The 15,680-nt window shown below is 46.5% G+C and overlaps 1 protein-coding gene across 2 annotated transcripts in view; it reads left to right on the top strand.

Annotated features, from left to right (window-relative positions):
• COTL1 (coactosin like F-actin binding protein 1) overlaps positions 1–15,680 on the top strand; it is a 21,915-nt gene extending 6,235 nt beyond the window's left edge. For both annotated transcript variants that reach the window (XM_064459676.1, XM_064459678.1), the window contains exons 3-4: positions 4,481–4,638; positions 14,302–15,680. In XM_064459676.1, coding sequence (XP_064315746.1) covers positions 4,481–4,638; positions 14,302–14,412 — 269 coding nt within the window. In that variant the 3' untranslated portion in view covers positions 14,413–15,680. The remainder of the gene's footprint in view (positions 1–4,480; positions 4,639–14,301) is intronic.

Genomic DNA, 15,680 nt, shown 5'->3' with positions numbered 1-15,680 from the left:
TGGCTGCTAGCTGGAGCTGTGGCTTAGACCGTCCCTTGCACCAGAGGCCAGTTTAGGGAATATTCTCATTCATTTTTGTGGGAGTAACAGATCAGGCCGAGTTCTGCACTGAAATAGTAACTCTTCGCGTTCAGTTTAGTTTTGTGATGCTTAATTAAAATGGCATGGCTGTGGGTCTGTGTTTTACCATCCTGTGCTAGGCGTAAGAGCAGGTAAAGAGGAGCGTTGCATCTTTTGCATGCCCTTTGTTTTGGGGCCTTCATGGGACCAGAGAACACCAGACAAGTCAGGGGGAGCTCATCCTCCCCACACACTTGTGTCCCGAGCAGCCTGTACTCGTGTCAGCCCCCCCGGGTTGCACGGGAAAGGTTTGGTGCCCCAGATGCAGGACGCCCTGTGGTTATTATGGTCCTGAGGTCAAACATTTTGTGTTTATCTTAGATGACTTCATGAACATGTCCGCATGGTGCAAGGCAGCGTTGCATCAGAGAGATATGGACACCAGTACGGGGTTAGAGAGGGAAAAAACACTGTAGTAAGAGGTAGGGAAGGTTTTCTGTCCGCACTTCCAGCCAGGGGTGACTGAAGAGATGGAAAATTGACAAATTAATCTAAAATGAATCTGATTGAAACAAACAAAGTAAATCTTCAATGAAATCCGTCGCACGCTGTCAGTAATTCATGGTTGGACAGAACGCAAAAGCAGATCATTCCGTCAGCTGCCTTGCTGTATGTGACCTTGATTTAGCAGGCAGGTGAAGCCGGGAGCGGCGGCCTTATCTTGGCATGTCTCTGGCTTGGCCATTCAGAGCCGTAAGACTAAGAACCGTGAAGCTCTTGACAGCGTATTTCTTCCCTGCAGCTATTATCTTTTACTGATGAGTCAGTGCATTTTAATCTAATGGGGAATTTTTTTAGTACAGCTGAACCAGAGGGTTTGAGTGGATGAAAAAGAGAATACCGTCAAGGAAATCTCTGCAGCTTGGCGTCGAGCTTTGCTGACAGCCAGGGGCAGCTTAATCAGTATATTTGGAAAATCCTGCCTACTGCTAAGTAAGGGGTTTGGAGGAAAACACTAAATGATGCTCATTAAGGCATTAATTGTACTTTTCATTGTTTGTGTAGCCCTATTGTCTTGCTGCACAACCGTAGTTAAAGGAGTAGTGATATTAGTAGGAATTAACGTTGTTAATTTCTGCTGTTTGTAACTTGTGAGATCTTCTCAGGCAAAGCCGCTATTTCCGTTCTATCCAGATCTATTATTTGCTTCTCTCTGCCCTGAAATTCCAGGCTTAGCGACGAGGAAGGTGGTTGCATAGAGCTAGGCAGGATTTCCTCTTTCAGAGGAAATCTACTGTCTCTCTATGATTTGTTGGACCCCACACACACACCCAGCAATTCCTGAAACCACTATAAGTGGTTTTGTGTGAAAAGGGCTGGGGGTGGGGGGTGGTGGATATTAATGCCTTGAGATTTCTAGGGGAGTTGGCACTGAGGGCATTGATGGCTTCCAGCGCAGCGAGATCCTCTGGTAGGGTAGAACCGATTTACTGTGAAAGAGGAAATCTGGGAGTATAAAAGAACTTGTGTTTCGATCCCGTTATTGCTCTGAACGTGCTTCAGACTAATTGTGGAATTGTCCATCGCTCCTGCTCAGGGATTTTGACCTGCAGTAGTTGGAGAGGCACATACCCAGGCTGAACTAGTGCTAAAACTCTCTACATCTGTCCCTGTTGCCCTTTTAGGACAAGAGCCGTGTTAATTGCTAAGGGCTGCAATTCACGTTCCCTCTGGGCTGTATCTGCAGCTGCTGAAATGCTCCTCAGCTACTGCAGGTCACAGACTGGCACGTGAAGTTAAAGCATCACGTATTGGTAGTTTATATTAAATACACTGGGCTGAAAACTGGCAGCTGAAGAGCCTGTTCTGCCTACCGTGGGGATACGACCTCCATGGGGAGGCAGGAGAAGGCGGCAGCTCGGGCGTAACCTTTCAAGCCCCCACAGGTAAACCTGCCCCAGGTAACATCTGCCCAAGAAAGTGACTCAGAGCCCCACATCCAACCTCAATTGCTCATTACACTTACTGGGATTTAGTACGATGAAGTAAGAGTTGCTCATAATCACTGAGTAGCAGGTGATCTAATAGATAAAAGCCCGTGTGGAATTTGCTGGTGTTGGCTCTCTGTGGTGCCACGGCTTTCAGACGGGACAGGAAAGCACTCAAACTCTTCTGCTGAGAAGCAAATCCTGCTGCTGCCCGTGATCTGTGGGTTCAGGTCAAATTAAAGTTCATGCTGACAGATAAATTCCTTCAACCTCCTTTCTATGTCGCTATGAAAAAGCACTGCAGAAAAACTTGGAATTCTTCACATTCATTATGGTTTTGCATTATCTTTATAAGAAAGGGGAATATTCCAAAGCAGTCTTCAGGATCTGTAACAGCCTTTGGTAGAAGGGGCAGGGATGAAAAGCCTACACACTCAAGGTGGAAAGTGATGGGTCCATGGGAAGGGCTGTGACACGGTTACAGTATTGTAGGGGCCAGGACTTGATGACATTAAAGTGCCTTCAGCGCTGTGTTCCCATAGGAACCACAGCATAATTCTTAGCAGAGCGTGGCCTCCTTTACTGTCAGATCTGGGAAAGCAAGGTTTTTTCATAGAACCGTTAATAGTAACGTTAGGGGATTTACTGTCTCTCTTCACCTTGGGTATTTCCTGGTTGTCGGTTCATTTATGGTTCTAATCAATCTTGGGAAGAGGATTTACTGGTAGAAACAGGAGTCTCTCAGTGTGTTTCTTGTACTTAAAAGTAATAGGGTATCTGAGAGAGAAGTTTTGTTTGCCTGCACTGCTGATATACGACTCTCATTCTCCTTCCAAAGATCCATCTGGATATTTTTTTTGAGTAAGATCTCTTCCTCTTTGTTTCAAATTTGAAATCTTTAGAGGCGTTTGTTTTAAACACTGCACTGGGTCACATACCCCCCTACATACATTTTCCGTTTTCCCTAGTAGTCTCCAGTCAGTGGCAAAAAGTACATAGAGAACAAAAGAGGGGGAGCATAGGTGGGGGGGGTTCAGACATAAAAACTTCTAACCTTTTACCAAGGGGAAGTTGTCTTTACTCGCACTTTGGCAAAACAAAGTGTTAACAGAAGCTCTGAGATCTGTCAGCTTTCAGAGAAAATCCCCCTTTTTTTTTGCATTGATTTCTAGCAGCTTATTTTCTGAGGATGAGCAATTTAGGGCTGCTTCGCCGCTGTACCCGGCGCTCCCGGGGCTGTCCTGACCGTTCGCGGAGCGTGCTGTAACGGATCCAGGGACGGGGATGTGGGCAGACGTTGCTACACCTGGAGCCTGCAGGAGCTGAGACAGCAAATAGCTATAAAACATGTTGAACTTGGTCGCAACAAGTGTAACCAGGATTAACATGATTCTTTTCAAACAGCAAGTTTGTTCTCCTGTTTTGAGTCATCTCATTTCATTTACAAGGTCTTGAGTGACCTGCAACAGATGAAGTAGCTATGATTAGGTGTATTCCACGATTGCACAACTGTCCATCTGGTCTGCTTTTCTGCACAATCCTGGTTGAAGGCTCCAGCATCGTGCGTGCCACCGAGGCTGGGGATATGAGTGGATGGTATCACACGCTTTCTAAGCGCCTGTGATCGTGAAGGCGTCCAACTGCCTCGCTTGATGAGTCACCCTGCAATGAAGGAACGAACTCTTTGAGACAAGGAGTTTACAAGGGTTTTTACACATATGGCCAGACTAAATAACTCTAGCATGGTGTGACATAGCAGAAACCAGCTGTGAAACAAAAATCAGAACAGTCTTAAAATCCAAGGCGTTTGGAATGAGTAGAAAAGCACATCTGGGGAAGTCATTGTAGGTTTTTCTTTTGCTCCTTCTCCCCCCACCCCTCCTTGTAAACTCATACCACAAGTGAGCCAGAAAAGTTGCTGAAGGGAACGAGAGGAAAGGATCAGATTTGCACAATGGCCAGTTCCTGGGTATAGGTTATAAAATGTTACCCTAATCCTGCTATCCTGTAAGAAAGGGATGCTGGGAAGTCACTTTCTTCCCTTCTTGACCAGCGACCTGCAGATGCATGATCTGGCTGAATGCCGGGGAGGGGGGTAGCTCTGTGCTCTTGAGCTGCCTGTTGACTGTATTTAGCCATTTCCAGACTCACTAGCTGCACGCTAATGTGGCGCGGGGTGGCCGGCACAGCCAGAGTCCTCCCAATAACTCGGAGCACCCCTGGAAGAGGCAGGCCTAACACTGGCAAAGTGAACCTTGCAAGTGAAGGGCGTGTGATAAGAGACCCTGTTAATCCAGAACGATGCTATTGTAACAGAGGATCAGTGCCTTGATGTGGTCTTTTAAGTTGAGAGCAATAGTCTCACCGCGGCAAATGGCAAGACGGGTGTTTCTGTTTCCAGTCACTTTACCCGTGTTGCTTTGTCTCTCCAGATGATGTTCGATTGTTTGGCTTTGTCCGATTCACGACCGGCGATGCCATGAGCAAGCGAGTCAAGTTTGCCCTCATCACTTGGATTGGAGAGGATGTCAGTGGCCTGCAGAGAGCCAAAACTGGGACCGACAAGACTCTGGTCAAAGAAGTAGTACAGGTAACCTCTTCCTTCTGCTTCTAACCACCAGTTCTCATTGCTTTTAGCTCTACAAACACCAGCAGGGGTAAGAGAGGGGGAAGGATTGGATCATCCTTCAACTTAGTAGTTAATCCTTTAAAAATAAGAGGGTTTCCTATTGCCCGTCTTCCTATTAGAAAGACTTAACATCTGCCCTTTGAGCACTCAGGCATAAAGAAGCACCTTTGAGCTTAAAGCTGGCTAAACTATTTCATGAAGAGAGAATATATGCACTCTCCTCCTTGTCCCCATTAAGATGTTTGCCATCTCCTTCCTCGATGTGGAAATAACATAATATTGAATGGTAGAGAACAAGGCAGTATTAAGTTAAGCAGGTAAAATTAAACAGAAAAACCCACGCCCTTGTTTAAACTTTTCTCTTGAGGTCTTTTATCGCAGCACAATGAATTCATGGACCTAATCAACTAAAGTCTGAAGTCCCTATCAGTACCAATTAACTAACAGCTCTTAATAGCTAACTAGATTTGAATAGTCTTCTGTTTGGCTTTGGGCGTATCAGGGAAAAAGAGAAATGGGCTTAGTACACACCTTGGAAAGGCTTCACTTGGATTTGCCTGCCCCAGCTGAGCTCATCATTTAACTCTGTTGAGGCCTCCCAGGGTACCCTGAGCCAGGCTCGCTCTGCTGGGCTCCAAGCTCAGTCCAAGCGAATGAAAACAAGCCACAGCCACGAGAGAAGTGAATTGTGGAAGGCTGCAAAGAACTGCTGCCGAAAGGATGGCTTCAGTGGAGAAGATGCTAATGTCTAGCATGTTTCCTCTGAAGAATTATTTAAAGCAAGATTAGCTCCTTCAACTAAATCTTGGGCCAGCTCTCCAGTGCCTGAGTAGTGGTCTTTCTTATGTGCTTGGAGAACAGGCTGAGCATTGAAATAATCTCCCTCAGTAACTGTGTTCTTGCTTATGTAAGGAAAATCTCCCAGTAGGACAATATGAAGGGTGAGAATGAAGTCCTCCTCAGTTCATTGGTAGTTTGTGTGATACAGAAGATTATATTTCAATAAGAAGCATGAAGGATATAATAAATTCCTACCCTTCCAGAAGATAAGCACCGGTGCTAAATCCTTCAAAATGACAACTACGCAGAGGGGTCCATTCTGAATAGAAACTTCTGTAACGACACCTGAGAGACAGGAAAGCAAACCTCTGTGCGTGTGAAGCAGCTGAAACTGCGTAATTGTAGCTGAGGATGAAATTATAGAGTACTAATGAATGATTCATAGAGGAGTCACTAAGCCCAAGATTTTTTTTAAAAATATGTTTAGACAGTTGATTCCTGTTGAGTTGAATAGCGCTCCTGAATGCGCTTCTAAGATCTGTCCCTCAGGTCTGTTACATATAATTTACAATTTCACTTGTTTCATCTTTGATTAGTAGTCTATATGAGTTAATAATCTGGTGGAACATTAACCATTCTTGGATGTTGCTTAAAAGCTTTCATATTCCAATTAATCTGTACTAAAATATGAAAGCAATACTTGTGCTTAATACACTTGTATTGAGCAGCCACGTCTATAACCCAGTCCAAAGCATTTCTGAATGTAATGTCGACGGTGATCTCCTTTCCATAAGAAATTACCTTGACAACTGTTTTGAATAGTTCTACGTGTGCAGCTGAATCCCTCTGAGTGGAGTGAGAATTATTTTCTTTTTATGCATGTAACCTTGCAGATAATCTGTCGGAACAAAAAAGGACAAGACAGTCCAACTGAAATTTAGTGGAGGGAATTTATCCCAGAGCTATTTCACTCCTACTAGTTCCCTTGACCTTCAAGTGCATTCCCTGTCACCCCACTGCTTCTGATTTTCACAGAGACTGAGATATGAGCTATACATAGAAAAATACAGTTGGTTGTTTGCTGTAATGGTAAACTACACATCTGACTCAGTGTTGGTTCATCATTTGGAATAAGTAGTGCCCTAAAGCGGGAACTTTTTTTCTTTGCAAACCCTGAAGGGAATCCAGGCTGTCGATGCAGTTTGGCTCGGCAGCGTCAGTCACGTGCACGGCCCGAAGGTGCACCCGGCGTGTGCGACGTGGCCCTCCTTCTGAGGGAGGGTGGCGCAAGGAGGGTTTCCGTACAGCAGGTAGCAGCTTTGATTTTGTGATCTATAGAAGTGATTGGTTGGGATTCCAGAACAACAGCTCTTCAGTCTGAGAAGCCCTCAGTAAAACTTGAAGGGCTCTCACTATCTTGTAATATTTGCAAAAGCTAACTGTGGCTCTTTATTTAAGACCAAAGCTCCAGTGTGAGGGGAGGCCGGCTTTGTATTCTCTGCTACGTTGTAGGTGCATTGATGAGCTACGGTTGAGCTCTGCTCAAAGCTGAGCAAAGGCCAGTAAATGTTGTGCTTCCGCCGAGACACTCAAAGTGAAAGACAGTCAGCTTGAATAGCAAGCAAAACCCACAACGTTGCGACGGTAGAATAAAGAGTGTTCACACATGGTGATTATTAAGGGTGTCCCAGAAGCACCTGCGTACCGAAAACGTAAGGGACATTAACTGTTGAAGAGTAGATTATGGGTTTGTGAACAAAAGGCTGAAATATTATAAAGCAAGGAGAGAAACTGGGTTGCCCTTGCTTTTGTTTTCCTCCCTTGGAAGGGGGAGCAGGTGCTGTGAAATCTAGGGAGGTGGCTTGGGAAGCAGTGCTGATAGTCAGCGGAGGAGGTTGCCAGAAAATCTCTCAGGAAGAAAGGACAATTGATTTTTAGCTGTAATAACTGTAAAATTACGGGGTTGGATCTCATCTGGTGCAAACAGCCATAGTTCTCCTGATCTGTACCAGCTGAGAATCAGGTCTTCTTTCTTATTTGGGACTTATTGCCTCTTTAATGTTATTGGAAAATGGATTTTGCGTTTATTGTATTTATTTTGGATTGCAGAAAAATGCATTTTGCATTTAAGGATCACTCTGTAGCTTTTTTTCACAGCCATTAATTTTCAATGCTTTCCTCTTTACCTCAACTGGAAATCTTGGATCAAGCCTGTGAGCTGGTCCGAGTAGTTCAGCTGAGAGCAGGTTAGAAGTAAGGCCAGGATGGGGAACAAGTATTTACCTCTATCTTATTAAGGGTATAGCTAAGTGCTAATGTGCGGAGACTTTCCTGTGTAAATGAAGACATGGAGTAAGGTGATGCAGTACCCCATCTTTCCTCCTCTGAGCTCCGCCTAGGCCAAGGACAGACCTAGGGGTGGGGGTAGTAGCACACAACCTCCCGTGCTTTGCGGACTGTTGCTTGAGGTGCTCAGGAGTTCATCTCAGGGGTACAGCCTAAACCTAGATCTAGAACGATCCAAACCTAACAGCTGGGGAGCTTTATGAAACAGTAAGCCAGGATGACTTAACCTACAAGGCTGCATCTATTTTGTCGCCGGCAGTAGCGTGTCTTACCTCGTGCACGTGGGTGAAGCGGCGGGTGCTTGCAGTGAGCCGCGCATGCGGCAGACCCGCGCGTTTGCGTCGCCGCACGGCCGCATCGCTGTGCGCCGCTAGCCGTCGGGCCAAGGCTGCACCCAGCTGCCAGCACATACCAGCTGAACGGAAGGGCTTTGGGCAAGTTTTCTACTTGGCTAAAAAGGAGATCATCCAAAGCTGATCTTAAACCCATGGTTTACGTCCCTGGCAGTAAGGATGGTTTTGCCTTTTACCTCCTTTATAAACACAAGCTGAGGCTCATTCGGCCTCAGCACAAATCCATCCAGGAGACTCTCTGTGCTCTGAAGGCTGTTGTTTTGACCTCTTTTATTCCAGAGGCCCAGGAGAAACAGGCCGGTCAGCTTAAGCCCAGAAATCAAGGCTATTGTAAGCTGCTTGTCATGGCTAGGAACGGCTGCCAGCATGAGGTTCAGCGCAGCCATAAAAATTCCTGCAAGGTGAAACCTGGCAGCTGTGGGTTTTAAGTACAGGAGCATCAGGCCTTCCAGTGAACGGCCCCGTTCGCTTTGAGGAGAGAGGCAGAGGGATGATGTTATGGTGCTTTTCTTCTAGCAAGGACAAGGCCAGGCACAGCAGCCGGTGGGGCTGGGAGTGGGAACCCGTGCTGAAGTGGTCTGGTTTCGATGTAAATGCTGAAGAACTGAAAACAGGACTTGGTTTCCCTCTGAGTGTTGCTTCCTCTCTGCGAACTTGTGGCCCTTCGTGACTGAATTTCCCACCAGGAGATTTTAATGCTTCATTAGGCAGCGTGGAGGTCTTTTTCCTGACAGGACTGGATTCCCCTGCAGGGCTGTCTCAGCAAAGGGGCTGCCCAATCTTTGCCAGTTTGTCTTATTTTCCATGAATTTTGATTCTTCTCTGCCTTCTTCAGCACTCCTGCCCCCACAAAGTCATGTGCTCTTTTATTTGCCTAAATCATGTTCAGAGTAAGAGAGCTCTGTTTCTGTAAGCAAATATTTGTGGCATTTTCTTCATTATTATCTTCGGTGAGGAATTTGCCTGGCTTTAGTGATGCCAACAAGTTTATTGAGTTCCTGCTTTGGAGCTCATGGCCAGATCTTTTTTGTTCACCTTTGTCTTTCCCTCTGGATTCCTCACTGCACGGTGCTGGTCCCTCACTTACGGCGTTAGTGTCCCTGGTCTCGGGGCAGACGCAACACGTTTAACTCCATGCATGTGCATTAGGTTTCTCACGTCAGTACACTGGCCTAAACAGAAAATGATTTAATAACTTTGTTAGAGGCAGTCAGAAAATCAAACTCATACGGTAACAGCTATATCATGGTGGCTTTGAGACAGGGTTTCTCAGGAGGGTGAGTAAGATCCTGCTGGGAAGACGAACAGAATTGTTCTTTTTGACTGTTTTTTCCTGTTCTGGTTTACTGTAATGACCATACCAAATGGGTATGGCTTTACAAGAACCTCTAGTCCAAGCCTAGAGAAAGGGGTAACTTTATAAGTAACTTTTCCAGGCCAGAATAAGCAGCTTTTCATCCCCCCACATCTGACACACAGCCCTGTGACTTTTCCAGTGGGATGCAGCACAGATAGGAAGAATTTGCAGATCAGCTGAAATGTAGCTCCCGTTGCCGAGAGATGCGTTTGCCAGAGGTTTGGGCTGGCTTCTCCCAGTGGCTGGAACTGGTCCATGTCAAAATTGGCAAGGAGTAAATTTGAAAAGAGGGTTTTTGCTGATAGCTTGGATTCTGACAGCTGATTGCAGGACCGGGTTTGGTGTAGCCAGAGTAGAGTGGAGGGCAATGGTACTGTATTGCTGTAGGCGCTTGTCACTTTATAGCTCTCCTTGTACTCAAGAGAAGCCCTGCTAGAACATACCTCTGCTGCAGCCACAGGATATGTCCTTTCTTCCCCATGACCCCAGGTCTAGGACTCCATACCGTGCTGGAAAGGAAACACGGGAGATGCCATCTCCTCTGTACTGCATCTGCACTGAAAATAAGATGAGCAGAGGATGGGAGCGAGGACGTTAAGCACAGTGGAACTGAGGATTCTCAATATCCGTGGAGGCTGCTGCAAACCCCAACGTAAACAAAAACAGCAAGAAGCTGCTCAGCTACCTGGCACCGTCCCTAGCTACTAAGAACCCAAGTGCCTGTAGACGATACAAGGATTTTCCTTCTGGCTCCAGGCCTACCCGTGCTGGGATTTATAAGGGCCTCTGCAGACTTTTTTGGTACCGTATCTGCACCAGACAGATTTTTCCCTTGGCCAGCTTAGGGAAATTTTATGGCCTCATATGCTAAACATTGAAGGCCTGGAATAGGAAGAAAATCTACTCCACCCTCTTTTTTTCTCCCCCCATAAAGTTGTCTGGAAGAGAAAGGCTGGACTGAGCTTGCTGTACAGATTTCATGCTTCCCAGGGAGGGATGCAGGCTCACTTTTTGCAGCCTGACCTGCATGGTGGGAGCCCTTTCTCTCTGTAGTGTCACATGAGGTTTGACACAGGGGACTTGACTGCAAAATGGTGACCCTCTGCTCCTCAGGCACAGAGTGAGGCACATGCTAGATAGGTGTATTGAAAAACCATGAGTAAACCTTACTTGAACATTGTATGTTCCATGATTTGAGAGGCAAAGCAAAGAGGCTGTGGTCACTGTTGTGTCACGAGAGTGATAAAGATAAATGGCATTATTGTTTTTGTTATCTGTAGGCTGCTGGTGACTGTGAATACAAAGGCTAGAATTCACTCGCAGGGCTTGCTGCGGTTGTAAAAAGCTTGGGGATGAGGGGAGGAGAAGGGAAAAAGGAAGTGGAGGATGTGAAATGAAGATGCACGTCAGCAAAGCGAGGGCCCAAGCATCAGAGTTATGCGCTGTGCCTTAGGCAGCTATAACCTCTGCAGTTCTCTTGAAAGGCATTAGATATCGGTATGTGTGAGAGAAGAGCAAGCGGGGACTTTCCCCATCCCAGTCTCTTAAGGGCAGAAAGAAAATCAGGTGGCAGAGCAGAGATCTGGCTGAAGCCAGGCGCCAGTTGGCATTGCTGTTACCCACTTGAAGCTAGGACTTTTCCTGCTGCTTTGCAGGAGCCTGTTTGCTACGGTCGGTTATTACTAATTGCAGATGACAGTCATGCCGAATAAGGACCACTGCCTGGTCTAGCTAACATCAGACCCAATTAAATCAGTTGGGAGTAGTTTTACTTTCTGGCAGTTTCAGTGGGGACAAGAAAAAAAGTGAACTCTGGATAAGATGGCCCTTGGCTGAGAAGAGCTGCTGGTGATCATGGGTGCCCAGTCTCCTGCTCTGAGAGCCGGAGTCCCTCCTGTCTTCCTGCCCTGACAACACAGGGGGCGGTTTGAAGTGCCTCTAAAATACTTATATGCCTCCCCTACCTTACGATTTGCGCACTGAACGAAAGCTGACCCCCAAAGAGCTCAAACAGTGAATTTGGAGTGATGAGGGAGGCTATGGCTGAAGAAGGGTCAATCAGGGTACTGAAGTCAAGAGTTCCAGGCAGCAAACTCACCAGCAGCATCTTCTCCCCCTGGGGCCAGGCTTGATGAGACCTTGTGGTGGTAAGAGCCAGTGCGAAGAACCAAAGAAGCCCCTGCCAGCACCTGCCAGCAGAAAGGAATAAAGCAAAGAGTTATTAATAGCGGTGACCCAGATTGCACTCCGAGTGTACAAATCTGGCACAAGAGGTGGCCCAGTCAGCTAAGAGGATATTTAAGAGTGGCTGGGAACATAACCCATCTGGCCACTGCTGGGGGCAGACTGTTCAGACCTAGCAAGGTGTCTCAGTGGCGTTGACATGAAATAGTGGCTGGCACCCACAGATCATCACCCAGGAATCATCTGGGTAACTGTCTAGTTGAGAAGACATTTGAGTAATTATAATTTGTCGTACATATAATTCAGTTCCCTTCCGTTCATGTATGAGTGCGCTTGCAGTTTTAATTTCAGAATCAGCTGAATTCTGCAGGGCATTGAAAGAAACCCTCTCTGCATTTATAAAACACACACACTTTTCATGGAATCCTTCTCGGAAATGATTTTATGGGCCTGTCTCAGTTCTCCCTAAAGTCAGGGCAAAGGCTAGCACTGAAGTCAGATAGTCCTGGATAATCTGCTGCCTGAGTTAAGGAAAATTTGTTAAACGTGTTAGCACGTAGAAAAGAAATTGAAAAGGCTGAGCTCAAAAATCATGTAGGTAGCACACCTCAGTGAGCATCATCTTGAAAATCATTTGTTTGTTCTTAGCGAGAGATGAGCTTTGCAGAGATCTCACACAGATCTGGAAGCAGGACACTTGTGAGCACGACCAAGTCTGATGTCTTGGGCAGTTTGCCTCTTCATTTCCCATCTCAAAAGAGGATTTTTTTTTTCTCTAAACAAACAGTTTCCTTCCAATTTTCCCTGAACTCTGCTAAGATATGGATGAGTGCCTGTAATGTCTGTCTGTCCTCACACCAGAGAAGCCAACCGTTGAAGCATGGAGCAAAATGGTGCTGTGAAGCAGCTGTTATTTTGTAGGACTTTGTCTAGCTGCTGACAAACTAAAGCAGAGCAGACAAGGCTTCTCATGGCTGCTAGAAGCCTTCCCCCCCTCCGCAAGCAACTCTTCCGTAGTGAGGATTTCCTACAGTGTGAAACAGGATCAGCCGCAGCCTGGGAGACTGGCGTGGGGGAGGGAGCTGTTTTGCTCTGCCTCCCATTCCTTCCACCGCATGAAAGAGGTGCTGAGGCTCTTTCAAGCTGAATCCTTCTCCACCCCCTCCATTACTCGACTCTGATCCCAAACTGAGACCCTTGAGACGCTGCCAAATAAAGAGCTCTCCCATGGCTTAGAGTCTGAAACCAATTAGCACCCCCCTCTCCGCGGTTGTGCCGGGGCTGGTCCAGTGCCGGAGAGACCCGGACAAGACGACTGCTTCTCGCTTAAAGCATCGCCTCGTTCTCCCAGGCAGCCTCCGTCACCCTTCGGGGAGCTCGCTGCCCAGGGAGCCAGGCATGGCAGCTGCCCCGAGACATTGCAGTAGGGCTGCTGGGATTTTAATTCTGGGTTGTTTCTTTTTTTTTCTTTTTTTGTCGTCAGTTTGTCCCTGGCCCTGCAGAGTGCAATGAATGCCTGTGTTTTTCATGCTGTCTAAAACCTCTGTGGGTTGGGGGGAAGGGAAAGACACACGCAGTGTTTTCAGTTGTGGTGAGGAAGGGAAGGAAAATGCTAAAGCAAGAAGCAAATGTGCATGTTCGCTGAAATACACATGCACACACATGCATGCCACCCTTGCTAGGAGGCAGGAGGGACAGCCCCCACAACGGAACAAATCCCTGACTGTAGTGACACTGCCGTGACAAGTGCCCTAAAGGCACCCTGGGATCCCATTCGCAGCGATCTGTTCTGAGAAAGGTTTTCTCTGTTCACAGCTTCTCGTCGCAGCCTGCTGCCTAGGGCTTGCCCAGCTCCCCGAAGTTGCAAAGAGCAGTCAAGCAGCTAGGGAGCTGCCCTGCAGTACACCAGTGTATTAATAACGTACGTCCCCAAAGGTCACTTTGGAGGTTAGACCACAGAGCATAGTGGAGCCTATTAACACCACCAGCAGCCTGCCTAGCACAGTATCTTTGTTTTGGCCATGATGCGTGTTAGATAGCTGAGAGGAGGAGTCAGTAAATCTACTGAAGTAGCCTTATTTGGTCCTGGCACCATCTGTGTGTTGCTCAATCTTTAATCGAAGCATCCTCCCGTCAGCTGGTGAGGTACGGTACTGTAGTGTAGCGCTGTTCTTGCTTCGGGAGGAGGGCTCCTAAAAAGGACCAGGGCACAGACGGGATTAGTGACTTGCAGAAGATTATGCTGACGGTTCGTGGCAGTCAGAAGGTCAACAATTCTGAGATTTTTTGTTTTCATACCACTTAGGAAACTTGACCTAACCTAGCCTGTGCATTTATCGCTAGGAAGAGTTGTTGCATAGGGCAGGATCGGGGCTTGCAGCCAGTGACAGTAGAAGTAGAAACATAACATTTCTCCAGGTTAAAAGTCTTGGGTTTTGCCATCACTAGTCTTCTGTCTCATCCACAGCTTTCTATTTATCATCCCTACCACAGCAGATAAGGGTATAGAGCTCATACAACCACGGAAGCTGGATGATGCTTCTTTATTCAGGTACTCGGACGAGTATCCGCTTTTTAAACAGGCTTTTTCTTTATCTCTTGCAGAACTTTGCCAAAGAATTTGTGATCAGTGACCACAAAGAGCTGGATGAAGATTACATCAAGAATGAGCTGAAGAAAGCAGGGGGGGCTAATTATGATGCACAGACTGAGTAAACCCACGAACCTCCTGGCACCATCACCTGGATCTCAAAGGGAGCGGAAAGGCACAACAAATTAACACAACTGAGAGATGAGGCAACTGAAATCCCCAGCTTTCTGTGTGTGCACCTAAGAACTCCCTTCCTTTGCGTACAGCGGACTTTTTTTTTTCCATTCCATCTCATGAAACATCCCTCTCTGGGGTTCTGGTCCCCCCCGTACACCCCCCTTCCCATTTTTTTTACTCATAACTCTGTCCATGTTCTCTCATCTGCGGAATTTAGGTTTGGCTCTGCTTTGCTCCCGTTCAGCATTGTGTTCGTAGAGGCTTGCCATTGTGTCCTTCTTCATATGCATGCGTGTCTGTGTGTTTTAGTTGGGCTCAACCTGGTCTCTGAGGGGAGAAAGTTTTGGAGGAGTTCTGAACATCGATTATTTTCGTTTTTTGTTTAATATGTTCTCACTGATATTCTTGGGAATAATGTTTTTTGCTGTTCTAGGCTCAGATCAACTTGAGTTGACTTCACTCAAACTCTTAATAAATTGTCTAAGCTTAATTGTCCAGCGGAGGTCTTATCTAACAGCTTAAAAAACAAAGCGAACCAACAAAAAAAATTCTTTAACTCTTAATAAATGGGAATAAATTTGCCTTAAACAATGCTTGACAGTTGCTATGCTATGTGCTGCATCTCGACCCCTCCCTCTTAAAAATAAGATCCAACATGATCCAAATGTGGAGGTTTTGTTGTTTTCTGGACGTGTCACGGCACAGTAAAGTGAGGGGCTTAGAAACGGCTGGGCACTTGTTCACTATTTTGTGTACATTGGTCTCTGGGTTTGTATTTGACTTTCCTAATGCTGGGGCTCAGGAGGTGAAACTGAAAAGCATAGATTTTCTTTTTAAATGATGTCTCCAAAAATAGCAGCCGCTGAATCCTAATAGCCTTCTCTGCCCATGCGCCCGCTGGTTTTCTGCAGTTAAACACAACATCTTTGGTTACGTGGGGCCTTCGGGCAGTGAACCACGCTGCAGCAGAGCCCGAGGGATGGAGCAGGGCAGCTCCGTCCCAGTCGGGCCGAAACATTCAACAGCAGAGATAACCCGGGCACAGTTTGTTTGGTACCAAGCTGTTTGTTTGGGGGGCTTCTTTGTATGGCTTTCTTTTTCTTTTCCATCAAAGGTAACTGTCCCCAGAATTATGTGTAGGGGGAAACTGTGATGTACTGGGGCTTGGGAGTCAGCGCTATAAACCCATTACAGAAATAAATGTTTTTCAAGAACA

The sequence above is a fragment of the Phalacrocorax carbo genome, chromosome 8 (assembly GCF_963921805.1).
Source record: "Phalacrocorax carbo chromosome 8, bPhaCar2.1, whole genome shotgun sequence".
Classification (NCBI taxonomy): domain Eukaryota; kingdom Metazoa; phylum Chordata; class Aves; order Suliformes; family Phalacrocoracidae; genus Phalacrocorax; species Phalacrocorax carbo.
This window is presented reverse-complemented; position numbering and strand designations above follow the sequence as displayed.